General features: G+C 37.1%; 1 protein-coding gene across 10 annotated transcripts in view; it reads right to left on the bottom strand.

The window, feature by feature from the left end:
* Positions 1-20,795, bottom strand: part of FHOD3 (formin homology 2 domain containing 3) — a 378,395-nt gene that overhangs the window by 24,139 nt on the left and 333,461 nt on the right. For 7 of the 10 annotated variants that reach the window (XM_064705593.1, XM_064705583.1, XM_064705584.1 and 4 more), the window contains 5 exons: positions 18,648-18,767; positions 17,973-18,134; positions 7,540-7,730; positions 5,766-5,958; positions 293-322 (listed from right to left, as the gene is read on the bottom strand). In XM_064705593.1, the coding sequence (XP_064561663.1) occupies positions 293-322; positions 5,766-5,958; positions 7,540-7,730; positions 17,973-18,134; positions 18,648-18,767 (696 nt within the window). The remainder of the gene's footprint in view (positions 1-292; positions 323-5,765; positions 5,959-7,539; positions 7,731-17,972; positions 18,135-18,647; positions 18,768-20,795) is intronic. The other 3 variants (XM_064705585.1, XM_064705590.1, XM_064705591.1) reach the window with 1 other exon arrangement.

Here is a 20,795-nt window from a genome sequence, read left to right as displayed (position 1 = left end):
ATAATGGGGAGAATTTGCAGTACATTACAGACAGTAAGGAAAAGAAATGAGGAAACTTAAAATTATTAAGGCCTCAGATAAGGATTTCCTTATTCAAGAGGACAGGAATGCATATGGTTAAAGCTGACTGTAAAAATTTATTCTTATGATTGAGACAAAAAGGTATGAGAAGTATGTCATGGTTCATAGTTCCAGTTGAGCAGATGGAGTTGAGCAGTCCATACTGAGTTAGGAATTAGATGTCACAGCACACAGGAGACATGAGATGACATGCTTTTTCAGAGAACCATACCTCAACATCTTCTTCTTCATCAGTCTGCCACTGGAAACAAATGACAAGGTGGAGAAGGACAAACAGCAAGATTTAGGAAAGACAGCACTGTCAAGCCATGACAGAGTAAGAGGTAACCATGGCACTGTTTATGCAATTAGAGGACATAAAAATAGAAGACATATAAGGAGCTCATTTTCATGCCTTAGACAATCAGCTTGCTTTTCTTTTTCTTTTTTTTTTCCTGTCCCTGCCAGTACTGCATGTAGAAATTTCCTGATTTTCCTTATAGAAATGGTGAACTGAAACTACCCCTAACCCACCCCATTTCTCTCCCTTGAGTCATGAGGTTGCTTGCCCCATGGAAGCTGACAACACTAGGTAGGGCTCCTTCTCCTTCTTCCAGCTCTGTGCAGCACAGGGAGGTCCTGGCTGCTGTTCCTCTCAGTGCAGAGGTCAACTTCTTGGCAATTCCTTTTCTCTACACTTAAGTGTTTGTTTTAATTCCTTTTTTAAGCTGGGGTTTTTCAACTTCCAATTCAACAGAGCAAATCAGATCAAATGCTGCGTAGTCTTTCAATAAATGCTTAAAGTTCTCTAGTAGCTGCCTGATACCTGATCCTGGAAATCAGAGATGCAATTATCCATTGTTATTCAGGGCCTTCACCCTCTGTGACAGCAGGCATCTAAAACTATCTTGACAGTTGCACTACATTAAATGCAACAGACATACAAATATTGTGAGGTATGGAGTACTCTTAAATTAGGGGATTTACAGGGAATTAGCAAACTATTTAGATCTGTATTCCCAAATGCCTTGGGAATTCTTCATTGGGCTAGAAGATACCTCACATCGAAGTTTCCCAAAGTAAAACATGGCTTCTCAAGTATCTGGGCTCCCTGTTTCCATAATTTTCAATTTGATTGTTTATAAAATGCAAATATAGTCCAGAAATTGTATGCACTTTTTTTTTAATTTGTGGGGTTTGGTTTTTTTTAGAAGAAGAATTCCACCAATAGTATTCCTCTCCCTTGTGTTACTAATACACATTTTTGACCTTATCTCCATCTCAGCTCTGATTTCTGTCTGGGATTGATACATTCTGTTCCAGAAACATTCATCATTAAATATGAAAGCCTGATTTACTTTGGCCCTCAGTTTAGTTTCAGCACAATCTCCATAAGAAGATTAGCTGTGACTGCTGAGCAGCACATTAACATTACTTTTTAAGGGTATGTTTTATGCAAAGAGTGAGATGCTTATTCTAATTTGGACACAGTGGTACTGACAGAAACACAGGCAGGGTGTTTTGCAGAGGGACCATAGCAGGTATGTTCCCTTTGCATTACATTTGTCTGTTTGTCTTTTTTCTGTCCCCTGGGGGGCAGGGAGTCACCCTATAAAGCAATTCTTCTGAAGAGGACCACTGTTCACTTTTTGTCATGAGTAAGAAACAGAAAGAAGAATAGGCAATACAAACAGTCTAGTATTCTAATTCTATCATCTATATCTATCTATCTATCTCTCTATCATCTATCTATATCTATTTATTTATCTATCTATCTGTCTGATCTAATGCATCATTCTGTACATTCAGCCAATAAGTAAAGGGCAGAAGAAGAGTAAATTAAACTAAACAATACAAAAAGGCAGTTAGGGCAAGGGAAAATACTAGAGAACACACATTACAAACAAAAGTGTATTTCTAGTATTACTTTGTATCAAGCTAGCTTTTTACAGGGTAAAGGCCCAGCTTCTGGCCTTCCAGCCCATTTAATCTGGATAGGAGTGATTTGCTGTGGACTCCCTTTGAGGGCACTTTGCTGGACTTTGCCCATCTCCAGTATCTGGGCATTACCATTTCTCTCCCTCCTGCTCTACATGGAGAGCACTCACTCCTAGAACCACTGTCCTACATCCAAAGCTACTCCAGTACACAGGAGGAATAGTTCACCCCTCCCTTCATATTCCCATGTCTGAAGAGGCATTTGCCTCTAGCATATACTGACAACAGAAAAGCAGCAAAATAAATAAACCAACCTAATGTTTCACAAAGGAATCTGTCCCTCACCCTGGTGTGTACATTCTGTCTTGTATTTACTTCTTTATTTCATCATTATAAAAACCATTGAGAAATAGAAATAAACTAGGAATTTTTTAGCATGTAATATTATGAAAAAGTAATGAAAGAATATTGGTATAGTGAATACCACTTGCAGACACAAGGTGTTAATTTGAAGGAAAAAAGGCCATTTGATTCTTCTGTCATTCAATATTGTATGCTGCACGACAGTTTGAGATCTCTCTCCTTCTCTTCCTCCTGCCCTCACATTTTTCCTTTAGGCTAGCATTTCTGTGCAGTGGATTTGCTGTTTCAAAATATTATGTCTATTACATAGCAATTTTGGAATTGAAACTCTTAAATATCATGAAAAGCAAAGCCTCATAAATCTGGGAGACAGATGCTTATATTACCTACTGTTATTAAAAACCATTTAAAAGCTGAGAGTTATATCTATAATTGCATTTCTTCCCTATTTTGCTTGCTTGTTATTTTTAGAGTGCCTGAAATGAGTGCCATCACTGGCTAAAGCCAGATATAAAGTTACAGAGACTAGGCAATTTTCCCTGTGAAACTGTGGCAAAAAGCTGTTTGTTTTTTTTTTTTTTTTCTTACCCATCTCCTCCAGACAACATTCATCAAGATTTAAACAGACAGTGCCCAGTCCACTTCAGCTGTTAAAGAACATCAAGAAAATCTAAACACAAAGATATCCGTGGTAAAAGGCTGAAAGAAAGACTGGAAATGTTCCCCATTGTGCTCCTGAGCCCTTCTCCATGTGAGCAGTTGCTGAAGCTGATGCAAGTTCTCCATGTCAAGAGCCAGCAGACTCTCCATGCAACAAGCCAGCACCCTCTGCCTTCCAAGTCTGCAGGGAGGACAAGGTTTGAGAGATAACAGCCCTTCTCCTTAAGAACTGGGCTGGTTCTGGCTTGTTCCTTTCCTGCTTTTGTTAGAATCCCTCCTCATCTGCCTAAAAGCAGTGTACTGTGATGTGATAAAAATGAGACCCTGAGGAAACTTTCAAAAGGACAGGGAGGTAAATTTCAAATAACTGTACAATACTTTTAGGTCATCAAAAGCAGAAAGTAAAATTCCATATGACTACTGCATATTATAATCACTTTCTACAAAGAATTTCTTTCCAATGTCAAGATCTCAACTTTCTTCTATCAGTATTTTGTAACTAGTGAATCATTGTCAATGCATTACTGATCCATCTCCCCTTTCCAAGCCTTCCAATATAAAACACTAAGAAAATCAAGACCAGATACAAACCACAGCCAAAACAAAACTACAATAAAATTCCACGTTTTCATAATTCTTCACACATAAATATCTTCCATCCTGCTGACTTGGAAACTTGTTCTGAGGTAGATATAACTTTGAAGTTGTCAGAGGAAGCCATGACAAATAGTCTGATGCAACTTCAATTCAGTTTTACCATATAGTGCAGTTCAAATAAAAGGTAAATGAGGCCATATTACTGGGCTGTGCTCAAAGAGATTCAGCTAAGTTCTGAAATAACTATGTGGCTACATTTATAACTCCCTTAAAGAATATTCCTGTAAGAGCAGTTTTAAAGACTGTTGGTTTTTACTCATGCAGGCTTTTTGGTTTCAAGCTAATAGGACTGTTCTATAATTATAAATTAGTGATAAGCAAAATATACTCCCTTTTTTAAGATCTGTAAGATATTTCTTGGTCTAACACTAACTATCAGATGGCACTGAATTCTTGCCAAATCTTAACAGAATCTTGAGCTTAACAAGAGATCTTCCTCCAATACTACTTTTGTTCTGGGAAAGGCCTTGATGCCTCCTTCCCTCCATTTTCAGGCATTTGCCCTTGGTTCTGCCCCTTGCTGACTCACTGTCAAGCCTGAGACTTTTTGTGGTTTGAAAGGGTCCCATTTCTCTGATTCCTGAACCCAGCTGCCAGTGACCAGAACTCCTTTCCCTCTCACATTTTCTGCAGCTTTTTTGTCCTGCCACAGCAGTTATTCTGGACAGACAATACATAAGCACTATATTATATGGTAGGAACACAGTAGGAAAACAGCAATTCCTTTACATCTCTGTCTTGCTTAAACTAGTAAGAAGTGTCAAGGCTATGTGAGGGAATGAAAATTTTAATTTATAAAACGCTTCAGTTAAAGCTGTCTTTTGTCTCCTTTAAAACACATCTGGAAAACCAAGAAGCAATTGCAGAAAGTGATTTCACTTCTCTAGTGGTACTTTTGTAAATTTGTATGACTATATTACACCCTTTGTATAAAATCAGAACCGCTTCCTAAACCTGAGATTACACCAACAGAAAAAAAAATCCTTTGATAATAATGCAGGTTTAACATTTTCTTGAGATGGGGTAGATTTTCAAATGTAAAGAGGATATTGCCAGGAAAGATCTACAAATGATTTTGAGTCAATGACTTAAATACAATCTCAATTTATGTCAGTCCCAATACATATATATGTATTTATATATTTATATTGATCCATGTTGCCTGAGTCATAAAACTGTAATCAGCTTCAAGCTTTTCATGCCAAAGGCAGGGGTAGCTTCATATGCAATGAAACACTTGCATTTAATCGAGACTCCAGATCTGGCTTTTGAGACAGCTGGAAACTTTTATTAAGTACTGGCACTTCTTAAAACTTTATTTGGATTGAGTCAACCTACATCAACTTAAAAAAAAAAAAAGATAGAAAAAATATAAAAAGAGGATTTTAAAACCTATTATGCTGAGAAAACTAATCTTACTTTAATTTATTCTATGAGTATGCAATCTTACAGTCAAAAAATTTACAGAGTAACATCTACTGTGGACATAAATTTGTCCATCCTTTCAGAATCCCAAAGCAGTCTATTACCATAAAATTGGCTGGTCTGTGCTTAAAGTTAAGAAAAAAATGCATATGAAATACATGTGTATGTCCATATATATGTATATATACACAGACATAAAAAAAATAAAATGTCAAGGCTCAAGACTACTAGAATATTGTAAGATGGAGAAAAAAATCCATTAAAATTTGGTTGCAATCACTTAAATAGCTACAATGAGTCATCATTTAAATTATGTTCTCTATTAGGACTATAATTTCTAGTTTATTTTTCTTTTTCATATTCTTGGCTGGTCAGATACACACGGCTCCTGATGTCTTCTAGATATTCTGGACACTGTCTATGCAGCACACAGAGAAGCTCTTTTTGGATAATTAATTTCAGTTTGTTCTTGTCCTATACATTTTTATGAAGCAGAAATTATACACAATCAAGGACTTGCAAGTTTTGTCTTCTAATAGAGGAGAATTCATTACTTACAGCACAATGACCTCTAAAATTAGAGTAACAACACTTCATATACCACATGCAGTGAAAGAAAGTTTTAAAAATCCATGCTATGGGAGATACCATTTGCCACTTACATCTGTAATCATTTTCCCTCTGGTCTTGTTTCTTTCCCTGTGGTTAGCCCGTTTCTGTTTTTGCTGCAGGACTCGCTCCCTGGTGGTGCGGTACTCCAGAGCAAACTCACTGATAGTCTTGCAGAACTTATTGATGTTGACTTCACGTATCGCGTAGGGAGGATGGCCCATAAATAACAAAAATGAGTGAAACCTGGAAAAAAAATGAGTTAGATGTAAAGGGAAAAAATCCTTATTGATGGTCTCTTGGAAAAAAACCAACAACGCTATATTTCACTGAGTCCATTTATTACATTACTAGCTCCCATCATTTCCTTTGTGCTACAGAATTTTCATGGATGCTTTGCATAACATTGGTATGTTTTATAATTAAAACCATGAAAGTCTAGCCTATGATAACTTCATCCTAGTCTACTTTCCCAGGCTGATTCAGGAGATAAAATATTTATGGAACTCCATCACTTTATATGACTAATTTGGCACATGAATGACCAATTTCATTTCTGTTATAGAAAAAAATATTTGTTAAGTTTCAATTCTATTTATTTGTATTAAGCAACTTCAAAGAGGCTGTTAGGACTTTAGGCAAAGTCTAGACAAGAAGAATGCAGATTTACAGGCTAGCAAACACAAGAAGGAAAGAATTTCTGGTTCACAAAACTGACCATAAAATTATATTATCTACCAAGTACATTAGTTTGGGACACTCTCAATTCACAGTTTTACTGCTTCTGTGGCATTCAGAGCTTTTGCACTATTTGCAGTTTTTACTATTGCTTCTATATTGCATGATTTACAGCAGCACACTGAATGTGTAAGAATGTATGGGAATTCCTTTCAACTGCATCTACATCCCTGAGGACAAAAAGTCTTCCCAATCTTAGAAAGATGCAAGTATATGAAAACATTTTTAAAAACTATCATAGCCGTTTCAGGATATTAGAGGAGAAAGTCGATATTTTTTTTACTTGCACAATGCATATGATAAACACAACAGGAAACTAATGAATTCACTTCCCTTCCATTGCAATTGGGATTTCTGCTTACTTGTGGCACAAACTTTAAGTCATTACAAAAATGAAAGAAGGACTGAATCAGCTTCTCAAGTGTATACCCACAAATTTGGGATAATGTGGAATCCAGCTCTTAATTTTGACCACAGCAATTTGGAAATTATCCAGAAGCTGGAAAACCTCTCACAGTTTCATTAAACTCAACTGCAAATCCTAGGGAGAGGAATCCTAAATCTGTCTTCAGCTGGTATAAGCATAAAACACGTAGTAGAAGATCTTGCAAATAAGAGTGGTTCTGCCTACAAAAGAACTCATTGTACAAGACTGATTTCAGCTTCTGAATATGATGAATTTGTCAAGAAAACTTAACATTTTTTTGCTACAGTGTGTTCTTGTTTATCAGACAGTAAGTCAAGTCTCCTTAAAAACATTCCAGGGATAAACAGAAAATTTATCAACTTAACTCTAAAGCTGCTAGCTTTTGCGGACTAGGAGGCAAAAGACACAGTTATTACACCTTGGTAATAAATGATTGCCTGGATGATTGCTTTTTTAAAATCAAAAATATAGAAATGTCTGGAGTGAGGGTGTTTCTTAAATGGAGACTAGAACAAAATATGCACCACACACAACTCAGCAACATTCCCTGCAGGAATGGGCATTAAACACTTACAAAACACATATATTTATGATGTCATAACTTATAATTTTATCAAGTCATTTACTATCAAGGTATTGCTGTCACCAATAGAATTCTGTACCTGTTAATTATTCTTCTATGAACAATCTTCAGTATTATGATTCTTTCTGCACAGTCTTTAAGGAACTCAGACATTTTTTGCTTTAGACTTGGCTTCATTTCATGCTTTGCTATAGCCTTAAGGTGATCCCATGATGCTTTGCACCGTCTTTCCATCTGACACAAGTTTTCCTGGAGTTGTTCAAAGTCAACCTGGAAAAAGAGAAAGGAAAAGAAAAGGTAACACTTGAAGTGAAAACACTGCAGTTGTATACCTGGATATCCAAGCAATGCAATCTGTGTATATGGAAGAGTCAAGGTAGTGGCAGCATGACATTATTAATTATTAGTAAACAATAAAAAATAGCTTTCTCTATCACACTATGTTTAGGCATGTAATGCTAGTAAATAAAAACTGAAAACAAAGAAATACCCATACACATATATTTGGTTTTATTCTTGGAGGCCTAACATCTAAAGACGGGACAAAAAAAATATTGTGATGTGTTTTTTCCCTTGCTAATAACTTCATGTTTGCACCAAGCAACTGCATGACTCAGTTCTTTCTGAGGTAATACAAAACTTTCTCTTTTTCTTAATCCTTTTCTCTACTACTCAAAGCTTTTTGTACCCTGTTTACTGCTCACTATTGTACCTTGCCAAGCATTCTCCATTTTAGGAAGTACTTGGATCTATTCCCTAGTCATGCACTGACTTGTTAATAGATGATCTAGTCCTAATCACAAAATTCATGGGCCAGAATTTTTTAAAGCTCTATTGAAAGTATGTGTTATTTAGTGATCTCAGCACTAACTTTCATCCCTTGATATACAATCCCAATTTACTGGCTTGTAACAAGATCATATATTGACTCTGAAAGTCTCTCAACACAGTTAAAATAAATGATTGCACCTTACAGTAACATTCATCAGGATAGAGGCCAACACATTCCACAGAAGGTGAGGGAGAGCTTCTCCTTTATTCATCAACCAAAAAAGGTGTTCAAATCGTGATACTCTTATAGGAAACACTCAGGACGTGTTGCTAACAACTCAACAAAGTGCATCAACGACCGAGCCACAGCACACAGCAGATGAGAAAAATAAAACTACCCATGTTCTGGAATTCTGGAGAAAGGAAAAAATGATTTTATAATACCACTTCGCAGTTCAGATGAACTGAAGCTATAAAGTACAGACTTAGTTCTCAGATTCTAAACACATCAGTGCTTGGGATGTTACAGTCTCATACTCCAGTTAATTCCTTAATGCTAAATGAAAACCAGTGTCGGGGTAGGTTTTATTTCATTCTTCTTATCTGTGTTCAGCATCCACTGCTGAGACCTATGCTGAGAATAGCCATAAGAAATGCATTATTATTAAAAAGCTTCTGGTATTGATTTGATTTGTTTATGCTGTGATTTATAAAGTGATGAATTTTTCCTCTTCCCAAGGAAATAGAAACATCCTTTGATCCACTCTGCTATTCAGAAAAGCCCTGCAGGCGGAGCAGCTGTGGGGTATTTGCTTTCCTTATATCCATATCAATGCATATGTTGAAAAAAAAAAAAAAGTCCTTTCCAGGTCAGTATTTTCACTGTTGATGATAAACACATTGCTGTTCTCCACAGATGGTGCATCTAAAACACACATGGAGAAAAATACTAGCATTCCTGTTTAGGAAAAAAAAAGACAAGGTTTAGGTCTTCTCAATAAGAATTATCCAACCTGGGTGAGGAAGCACCTCAGCCTCTGTAGCTGAGAAATTTAAACTCATGACATTTTATGGCAGAATGAGTTTTACTTTAATCTATCAAAAAAGGTATGAGCTTCAGGCCTGTAGGGGTTCAAGAAACATCTTTGGAGAACAACAAATCTGGGGGGAATGTGGGGAATTCCTGGCCCCTTGAAATCTGCCAACAGTCAGCAAGTCAGCACAATCACAGGAGTGGGAAGTTCCAGCAGGATGGGGGCTGGTAGGTTGAGCTATGGGACACTCATGAGTTTTTTGAGCACAAACAAAAATTCAGTCCTCTATGGAAATCCTAGTGAGACTGCAGTAAGAAGAACACCACCTGAACTCTCCTGGAATAAACCTCTGTGGAGGACAGGTGTGCTTCAGCAGGAGCTGTAGAGTCCTGGAAAGTAGGAACTCCAATACAGGATAATGTACTGGTGTATTCCCCAAAGGCAAGCTGTACAGTGCCTGAAAGAATGTGCCAAACCTCCATGGAATCTCTGTCTGCCAGCTCTCTAGTGTTTGGTCACTTGTGGACAGAAAGGAACATACTTGTAGAAAAACATCCTCGTGAAATATTAAAGTTCCAGTTTTTCTTGGATTCAATCAAGTACCCCACCTGAGACTTAAAGAAATGCTTTTTCATCAGTGCCTATTTTGTGTGTAGACAGAGAATCCATTACATTTCAGTAAGTTCCAGGTCTGTGGCTCTGCTTAGGATATTATATGCAAATGTAACAGTAAGAGTGATGAGAAATCTCAACTACAAGAGACCCCAAAACATGATCATATGACAAGGAGAAAAAAAACTCGTGTGGGGTAATAATGGCAATTATTCAATATGTTATGCATAAAGAAAACATAAAAAAGCATTTGTAATACAGCATTGCTAAGGGAGCATGGATTATACCTTCTGATTTATGTGCTTAATTCCAACACTTCACTAAAGGAAGTAAAAGGAAGTAATGATGCATAATAGTAGAGAAATATGAATCCTCTTTTCTGTTCTTTCTTTCTTGAAATGAAAGATGCACCAATTCTTGTGTGCAGGTGGATGGTCATGCTGGAACTAAGAAGGAACTCAGGTGAGCTGTAGCTCCAGGAGAGCTCAGCATAGGAGGTACTCAGACAAGAACTGCTGTGGCATTATTTTATAACTATGCTCCACTGACTAAAAGGTAATCTGAAATAGTCAGTACAGCTTTCTTGCTGGACAGTAGTATACAGATATTGTACCAGGCCCGAAGATTTGGAGGAAGGTGGAAACATACATTCTTCTTCCTCCTCAGCACATATATGTGCAAGACATGCAGCCTGCTGCCTGAATAGTTACCTTCTGCTATTTTTTTTTTAAATTAATACATGTTCTTTTCTGTGGGAAAAAGAATGAGTGGTCTTAAGCTGTTATTCAAAATAGGAAAGTCCCTTCTTTCAAATACTATGAAATGTTTATTTTAATTTGTAAACTAATTTAAAAACAGCAACTTTCTAAATGGTTCTGGGACATATTTGATATGTTCCTCATTTCTCTGGCCATGATCCTCTCTGTTCACAATCACACTAGCTAAAAAATATTCAGAACTATTGGTATCTGTGAAATCTCTTGCTAGGCCCACTGTTCAGTTTTCTGACAAGTGCCTTATAGACACTGTTTGATCAGAGGGGAGTAACCAGACAGTGTATGCAAACAGGATGTAAAAGTCAGTTTAAGTGAAAAAAGCCCCTCGAAATAAGCCTCAGCAAAGCACTGCCCTAAACTCACTAATGGGCAACTTTAGAATCAAGAATCTATATTTCAATTTAACACAACCATGTTTTTCAATCAGAAACAAAGAATAAAATGACTCAGAACAAAGAATAAAACCTTCCAACCACATGCCAGAAACAGCAGCACTCGCTTTAATCACTTTATATCATTATTTACTGCTTGCTACCATGGAAGCAGGTGACCTTCCCATAAACAACAAAAATAAAAAGAATTCCATCAAGTTTCTCATTCCACTGGGCTGAGAATTCAGTACCTCGTGACAGACCTACAAACAAACATACCAGAACAAACAGCTTCTGTTCTCACTGTTTTTCACCTGACTCAGAAACTGCCACCACCATCAAATGGCTCAGCATTTACTTCCCTGCTTGTTCTGGTTCCCTGAACATTGGTCCTTACAAGGCATATTTTTTTCAAGTTCAACTCCATCCAATATCACATGCCATATATAAAAGTTTAAAACTTTCTAATTCATGAAATACTACACCATGCTCTAATCATTCAGGTAGGACATGGATCAGGGAGCCTTTCAGGTCTTTGGGCTGGGATGTTATTCCTCTGTGTGGCCACAAATACCTCATGACAACACAGGAATTGCACACTTTATTATTTTTGGGGAGAGAGAGGAATGGCTGCTTTGGGAATTAAATGCAGTAGTTCAAACCTGAAGTGCCTTCCACTATATATTCCCCAGAGCAGCATATACAACTCCAGGTATGCACTGCCATGCACTGCAAACTACTGCAGCCACTGTGAGATAAGAGGTCATTTTTCTTCAGCTTTCCCTTAGTTGGAATGTGCTTTACAAACACGTTTCCTCTTCCAGCTAAATCTCCTCTAGTCTTTGGGCTAAGCTCCCCCACCGCAAATACAAAACCATCCTAAAGTCAAAGATGCTGCACCTAAATACACTCACGTTTCCTGCCTCCTGTGTTAACATTCAGCTCTTCAACAGGGTCAAAGATGTCACAAGTGGATTGAAGCAAAAACCCCAAAACGAGGAAATTAATGAAAACTGATGAAAGACTTATTTTCAAAATCACTGTATCTAAAGTTTTGTTCTGAAGGCCAGTGAATAACTTATTACATAGCCTCAACATGCTTGAATAAGATTTCTATTGTTTGATACTCTATTGTTTATTGGTATAGCTTGCTTCTTTTAGTGGTGAACATATAAAATCCAGTTATTTTCTAAGGAAGACGTGGATTTCTGCATTTTCTTCTTAGTCACAAGGTGCATTTAAGAGAAGATTGATGCTTTCAGAATGACATGTTGTCTTAAATGCACAATAAAATGACAACTATTTTATTGTACCTCATAGAAAGATATACATAACCACACACAAGCTTTCTCTTTTCAAAGTTCAAGATAGTTTCTGCAGCAGACCACAGTCTAGTCTGAGCTGTTTATAATTTAGGGTCAGACCGTTCATTCTCACATTATTACAGGGATGCGTTCTGGCAGGGAACATGAAATCTTCCTCTTTTCCTGAGTTGGTTCAGTGCCAAAGGAAATTCTGAGAATTGCTCCTTGCAAACACACTGTCATCTGAGAGCAGCGACCTTCTGTGGTGTATGTTCAAAACTCTGTCTCCTCTAATATTTCCAGACTGGTTTCCTTCACCAAGTGTCACAAGAATTATCCCAAGACCCTTGTTAGTCTGACTTGCACACTGTGGGCATGCATTTTAACCAAGATAGATGCCAGTTCTCTCAAGCAAGCAATATATAAAGAAGGTTCTGCTCAGACATTTCTAATTCCTGGGTAAGAAGTGGCATCCTGTGAAAATAATTTTGGAAATGAGAGCACCTGAATCAACCCACTAATGAAAAATTACAGGACAGAGATGGCAGAGGTGTTTACTAAGGTATGGCCAGATGAGTCTGCCCAATTGTACACACATCTCTACTGCATTTTGCTTCATTAAACAATATCCTAACTACATGGGATCTTTTTGCAGATGCAGTTCCCACAATCTGGGACAAAGGAGAGCCATACCAGACATTGGTGACATAGGTCCCTTCAGACAGTGTTAAGTCACCTGCAACAATTCCTGCAGTCATATCACCTGGAATATTATTGAAACACCACAGTGCCATCAGGCACATGTGGTAAACTTCATCTGCTGTCTTTAAAACACAACCTCAAAGTCTCATTTGCCATGGAAACTCCTTCCCCCTTGCCCCAGTATGCTCTGTAGCCAACAGGATCTGCCTTTCCCTGCTCTGTTTTCACCTCTGCTCCTGCTAGCCCATGCCACGATCTGAGGCAGCTGCTGGCATCACAAGGAATGACTGCAAGAAACCTTGCATTCCTGGACTTTTTTCCATGGAAAATAATTTGACTTTTGGCATTTATTTTTGTTTGAAATAATGTAGGGAAAACATACTTGAATGATAACTGCACACAAATACTTTCTGTCAAGCGAGACATGAGAAACCGCACTGAAAGAATACAGGAGGCAACAAGATTTTCCCTACTTTTTAAAGATATCTTTTAAAATCCTTTCTCTGTTTTCCACTGTATCAGGCACAAGCTACAGCATGTCAGATATCACTTCTGTTCCAGCCAGCTCCTGCCTCCTTATGCCTCCCTGCTAAGGTCCTTGGAGGGCAGGCTGCTGCAGGCTTCCTTCTCCTCTCTGCATGCCTTAGGCTCATCCTAAGTTCTTTCCTATCAGCAATCCTTCTCTCCTCCTGTGTTGCTAACATTTCCTACTTCTTACTTTTTAAAGCTGCCTGCTCCTCTACTGCTTAGTAGCTGTGAGTGTCCTGTGCCCAAATGTCTTGCTGCAGAGGTAAATAACTAGACAGAAGTTTGACATCTTGTAAGTCAATTAAAATCAGGGGAAGAAAATGACAATTATAGTTTATCTATAGAAATGGCCAGTTTTCAGGTGCACAGAGGAAATATTTATGGGTAAGAGAGAGACAATGAACATTTTTAATATGGACGCATTTTTTATTCACTAACAGAGGAGATATTGGGGTTGAGGCAACCACTTCTTAAAGAAATTTCTAGGAACAACACTTGATCTTAACTGCAGAAATCTGAAGGTCTGCTTCAGTATTAGGTACATCAGTTTTGGTACAACTTCAGTGAAAAAAACAACTTAAAAGATCAAGAAAAAAAAAGGCAAGTGATTTTAATCATGTGATACTAAATAATCAGGGCTGTGCATGACTTTATAAATGCTTTTATTTATCTAGAATTGTATTTTTTTCTCTAATTTTTTTCTCTTGTGTCTGTTTTTTTTTGGTGCCATTTATGACTTCAGTCCTTCAGTAAAGAGCCACAAGTTTTGCAATAACTATACCATTTTGTTTCTGGTCTTTCTAGCTCCTTTTTGGTGGGGCAGCCTATTTTCTTTATGATTTTGGGTTTTTTCATGAACTTATGCTCAGGAAATTCTTATATGATGCGCATTTCAGGGGAAGGGGCATCTCTGTTTATCTACAGGATGGAAATTGTTTAGCCTTTGTGGTTTCTAAAAGATGTTTGTAGGCAAAACAGAGCTCAAAACACAGCCTAATCCACAGTGATATATTAGTTCTCCTTTCCTGTCAGCTTTCCTAAACCAAGATTTCGCCTTGTCTGTGAACATTCCCTTGAAGAGGGCAGCTTGGATGGCTTCCACATCCTAACTCTCTGATTTGTGGCAGCTATGATCAAGTGGGAATAGAGCTTGTTACAGTAATCCATCAGTGGTTTAACACATGCAGGAACATCCCAAGGAGGGAGACCTTGGGCGACACGGGGAAGGTTAAGGCTATAATTTCTCTTAATGTGATTTTGTCTGGCCTTTTTGGATTTTCGTCCGCTTTGGGCAGGGCCACTGGATCAGCAAACCACAGACTGAAAAACTGTGCTCAATTTTGCACGCTCTTAGACCTAATTTTTTTTTTTTTTAGTGACAGCAGTAGGTTAAGCTTTCTTCCACTTTCTATGACTGAAAAATAGAAGAACGACTTGGGAGAATACCATACATGGTGGTGAGAATTTTGGAAAACAAAGTCTCTTCTCTTTTGTGGTAATTTTTCTTCTTAGTGATTAACTTGATCCCAATCTAAGAAAAAAGGGAAATAACTTCTCAGCAAAGAGAAGAAGCAGGAAATGAGAAACCAATACACCTAAATGCTAAAAAAGTAAGAATCATGCAAATTAAAACAAAAAACACAACAGAAAGTTAAAATCTTCCAAACATGAGAAACCAAACTCACTGAAGGCAATAAACCAGAGCCTAAACATAGCCTGTACAAGAGGAAAACTAGGAGAAAAGAGATGGAATCTAAACAGAAAATATTTAACAATATAAAACAAAAGCAACAAATTCCTTTATGGTAAAAAGAAAAATAAATATGTAGGAGGTCCTGGATCACAGGGGAGAAAAGAAACCGAGGAAGACAAAAATCAGAGAAGGGAAGCAAGATTACTTCTTTTCATCCAGCTTTACCACAGAGGATGTTGGGGAAAAAACTACTCTGGTGCTCCTTTCCTTTTTCTGTATTATATTTTTAAGAGATGTGAACTGATAGTGAGGTTTGAAACCTTACTAGCAGAAATACATGTTTGAGAGAGATGATATCTTGCAAAGAACTAAACAAGTAAAATACAGTAATTATGACATCAATTAAAATAAAGACATTGAGGCACTGGCTAAAATGAACATGAATATGTATGAAACTATACTTGGTAACTGAGAGAATTAAAGGATAGTAGAAGTTTTGCCTATCCCTAGAAAAGCAGCAAAGTTGATGCAGTGGTCAAGGTTTTGTTACTGTATCTGGTAACTTGGCTGAAAGGATGAGTGACAGGAAACTTAATACATAAAAACCGCCACTATGTTCTGAATGTTTATAAAATAGGAAATTGATAAGACTAAGTAAAGAAGATAAAATTTCAAAATCTTTTCAAGGGACTCATGGGAGGCCACTTATGAATTGTGACGTTAAGAGAGCAAAAGAAAAGAAGGAATACACATTGATTCTCATTTCTTGACAGGGCTAAGAGCAGGCATCTCATGGTTTGTGCTTTGTATCATACTAATATTCAAAATTATCTGGAAACAAGGAAGCACATCCAGAAGGTAAAATCCACAGGTGGCAGGAAATTATTCAGATTAGTCCTGACTGAAGATTATTAGGGGTTTGAGACATAAGCAGTAAATCTTCTTCAGGAGATCATGGTCACTGCTGTAGACTGCAATGAAGTGCAGAGTGCACGGCAGCATGCCACTCCATTGGGAGTTCTGAATGCTCTGTCAGCTCAGGACAGCCTGGCTGTCCTTGGGAACTGCCCTGCGACAATGGGTGTCCAAAGGGTACCAGCAGTCAAAGAACACATCTAACAAAAGGTAGCAGAATGGACAAACACAGTAAGATTTGACAGTGATAAGGAGAGGCTGGAATACTGTACTTACTATTGTTTAACACATTCCAAAAAAGTAAGATGAAGGAAAACTGTGGAAATGGTCTCATAAACAAAAGATATAAAAGGAACATTTAAGACTTAGACAAGGATCTGAGCAGCCTAATTTAATCTGGTCTTGCACGGAAAAGGGTGATGGATCATATGACCTTCAGAGATCCTTTCCAACCTAAGTTATTCTGTTAATTAGAAAGAAAAAATATTTTAACTGTTCAGTATATTCAGACAGTAATTCCTGAAACCCACAAATTGAACAGCAGAAAAAATAGATTATGAATTCATTGTTGCAAGAACTGCACTAGAAGCCAAAATAAGATTTCATTTTTGCAGTTAAAAAAAAAAAAAGTATTGTATTATACAGATGTCCTGTGTTGTGGGGGCAGAGTTGTTTGCCCTGACACTCTCCAGCTCCTCTCCCAATATCCAAATAAGGTGGCCTTTGGAAAAGAAATCCTCCCTCTATTTGATGCACATAATGAGAATTATGGCTCATGAAATAACATTTTTCTAGGAGAAATCTTTCATTTCCTTAGAAAGTTCTTGTGCTCTTCTGTCAAGCAGCTGGTATTGGCCACTGTCTGAATCAAGACACTGGACTAGGAGGACACTATACTTATCTGCTGTAATTATTACCATTTCCATGACACTTGACTCCTAAAGAGAATTTTTATGTTTGCTATCTCCCATGTTTACTCCATTCATGAAGCAATGTACTATTTTTAAGGGTTATTCATGAAATTTCACACTCTGAGTTTACAGTGTTCCTATGATGCTGGTCACAGCAGTTATAATCTCCATACCATACTGAGCCATTGACCAGACCTATACATTAACCAGGGAATTACCATTTTTTGACAAGATTCCTTTATTTCTATTTATATTCCCTAACTCCTATGGAGATCTCAAGAGATCCTCTGGAGATGCTCAAAACTCGCCTGGACTTTTCTTCTGCAACCTGCTTTACGTGAAACTGCTTTAGCAGGAGGTTGTACTAAGTCATATGCTGAGGTCCTGTTCAACCCCACCAATTCTGTGATTCTGTGAGTTAAACCAAGTACTTCAAGGACTCTTTAATTCTAGAGACAAATTTTATTAGTAAAAAATTAATTCCTTCCATTGGATTTAAAATACAATCAGGCATCTGCCTTATAAAAGAGATTCCCTCAAGCCACAGAATAAATGAACCTGAAGATACTGGTCAAAGTTTTAACTTGAAAATAGCTCCTAATAGTTAAATACATTAATAATGTACATAACATTAACATGGCTGTCACAACCAATGGCTGCCTAAGAGTGCTCTGACGAAGGAACCTTGTGACAGACAAAAATAAAGTTCAGGAGAGGGAGTACTGGCATCTTTGAAACTCAGTGCAAATGACAAAATGAACACACAGTTGTAAATAGTGCTGCAACCAGGAGGATCAAAAAATCAAAGAAGAGAATAGAATAAAACCTTAAATATTTCACTTCAAAGAGGTGTTATAAAAATTTACATGTAGATGTATTTACCTACTGGACATACCTTGGCTGACCTAGTGATGGCCCCGATCTCTGAATAAAGATCAGTGCTGTCTGGGAACTTTTCTACCACCATAGTGCAGACATGGTGCAGGAGGGACTGTTTGTGCACTGTGTCCTTGACTTCTGGAACCTTCTCGAGGTAGCTCAACTCAAAAGCTTTGGCCTGTAATGAAAAAAAAAGGACATTAAAAATAAAGTCATTTAAAAAAAGACATTAAAAATAAAAATGCTTACTCCTTCCCATGCAGATTGGTAGACAAAAATGATGAGCAATAAGGGGCAGAGGGGAAAGAAAAAGAATCCTACAGGAGAGGAAACTCATTGCTTTTATTAATTTTTAACTTGCTAAAGACTAGGCCTAAAATCAGTCCATCTGCAGTGAAATGACCCACGACACAGTTCTCACACTTTGAATGCAAAGCATCAATACTACACTTAAGGGAGATACACTAGAACAGTGCTTAGCTCCACTTTCCTTCAGATTATGCTGAAAGAGGTAAGACACAATACAAAACACCCTAACACAGAAAAAAAAGCACTAAATTTTCCCTAAATTTTCCCTAAGTTACTTTTCTGGTACAAAATAAATAGTGGGTTGCAATTTTCACAATGGTTTTGACTTATGTTTTTTTGAAGGAAAAAAGCTAGAGAGGAAATCCTGGGACATCAGGCTTACATTGGTTCCATTCAGAAAGTTCCCAATGGCTAGCAGAGTAGAAAGGATAAATCCCAAAGTTTTATTGTGCTCCAGTTGGTCCATTCCCTCCTTCAGGTCTAGCAGCGGTTCAGCAACTTCCTACCATAGGAACAGAAACAAGAAAGTGAAGGTTAGTTTTTAATTCTATGGTTTAGATTAATTACTGCAAAAAGTTCCTGAACTGGCGTCTTGCAGAGTGTAAACTGGCCATGTGTGCTGGCTTTCTTCCATGTTCCAGCTAATAAATCACATACAAGGACAGCAAAAAAAGTACATAAAATATTTTCCTACTGTAGTTCCTTTATGTATGCATCTGCCTTACTTGTCCAGGGACTATCCTGTGATTCCATACCGGAGAATGCTGCTGCATTTCAGTTAAATCCATGAACATGCCCAAGCCCCAACTTATAAAAAAGGCTTCTTAAAAGTATTTTTTTCTAATCTTTGAACAACAAATTTAAAAAGTTAGAAACCTTACTGACTTAAAATTTGTAGCTTGACCCTACAGCTTTCTTCAAATGATAGCTATTTCTGTGTTTTAGATATGGTTTTGTGCTTATGAGAATTTAAAACTGAAAAAAAAATCTGCTGTAAACATAAAGCTTTAGAAATAGTCTCATTTCAATATTTTAATTTAATGCATCTTTCATCTTCACATGTTATCTGAGTATAGATGTGCAGACTGGTGAGGCTTGAAATCATAAATTCTGTTCCATTACCTCAGGAAGTGAACTGCACCAGAGAGTTCAAAGGAAGAGAGTGAGGGTAATTGAGTTGACAGAACTTATTTCTATGTCTCTGTGTGTGTTTCTAATTACTTTGTATGCACACTAACAGTTCACATTGTTTTTATCTTCAAATGCCATTCTAACATCCATAAGCAGCATTCCTTTCACAGAATCATAGAATGGTTTGTTTTGGAAAAGACTTGAGGATCATCTAGTTCCACCCCCTGTGCCATGGGCAGGGAGACTTTTTTCCCAATTTCCCATATTGTTATACTCTTTATGAGCCAAGAAGCCAAAATTAAGCTGCTATTTTAGACCAAGAGGCAAAGTAATTGAGAATTTCACTTTCTTGGAGACACACAATTGTTTTTTCAACAACTGTAGTGATATTTTACCATAAAAGATGAATGAAATATATTTCTAGTCCCTACAGAAAAATTTTTCTCTTGAAAAGAATATGGAAAATTCAAGACAAATTAAGAGATGAGATAGTGAGCTATGTCATTTATACATCAGAGGAGAGGTGCTAAATAATCCAAGACATTATCAAAGTGAATTAAAATGATACTGCTGCACAGTATTCTTTGAGTTGCATTAAAGTCAGAGTTGATTTAGTTTGTTTTGTTGCATTGTGGGATGACTCAATCTGCTCTGAAACTATGGTAAACATGGGCTTCTGAACTATTTCATTTAAATCAATTTTCAACCTGCCAAAAAAACATTGCTAAAAGACTAATTTAAAACATTCTCCAGGTAAATAAGAAGGTGGCATAAGAGGCTTCCAAACCAGGCCATACTGAGCCCTTCATTGAGCTATTTAGACAAGTTATCTAATCTTAGACTTTTTTGCATATAGCTCACATTTGTAATTATTCTTTATTTCTTTTTTTTATTGGAGGATTAAAGAACAATAAAAAAGTGTGCAACATACTGAACAATCAGATAAATTTCTGATTTTTTCAAATTTATCCACTCTTGTTTCCTATAAAACTCACCTTCACCTAAAGTGGGCAGACAGATAAGGCAGAGCTACCTTATATCCTTGGATATCACATTTTTATTTTTCAACTAAAAATTAGGTTTGAATGAAATTTGAGGACTGGTCCAGAACTTCTGTCTGAAAGACATCTTATAATGCCTGATCCAATGTTTGATGGACATGTACAAATGAACTCAATTCATTGTACTTTTTTCATTTCTGCACCTGCTTTTATTAATTTTGTGACCTTTTAAGTAGTCAGCAAAAAGGATATATTTGTCTGCAGTGATCTTAATAAAAAAAAAAAAATCAAAGTTTCTATTCCTTTTTTAAGACCTTTACAGCCCCTTTGAGAGAATAGAATTTGACAATACCTGCATCATAAGTAATTCCATATGAGGAATGAGTAGCAACACAGTG

Source organism: Zonotrichia leucophrys, chromosome 2 (assembly GCF_028769735.1).
Source record: "Zonotrichia leucophrys gambelii isolate GWCS_2022_RI chromosome 2, RI_Zleu_2.0, whole genome shotgun sequence".
Lineage (NCBI taxonomy): Eukaryota > Metazoa > Chordata > Aves > Passeriformes > Passerellidae > Zonotrichia > Zonotrichia leucophrys.
The sequence above is the reverse complement of the archived record's forward strand: the minus strand, read 5'-3'. Positions and strand labels throughout refer to the sequence as shown.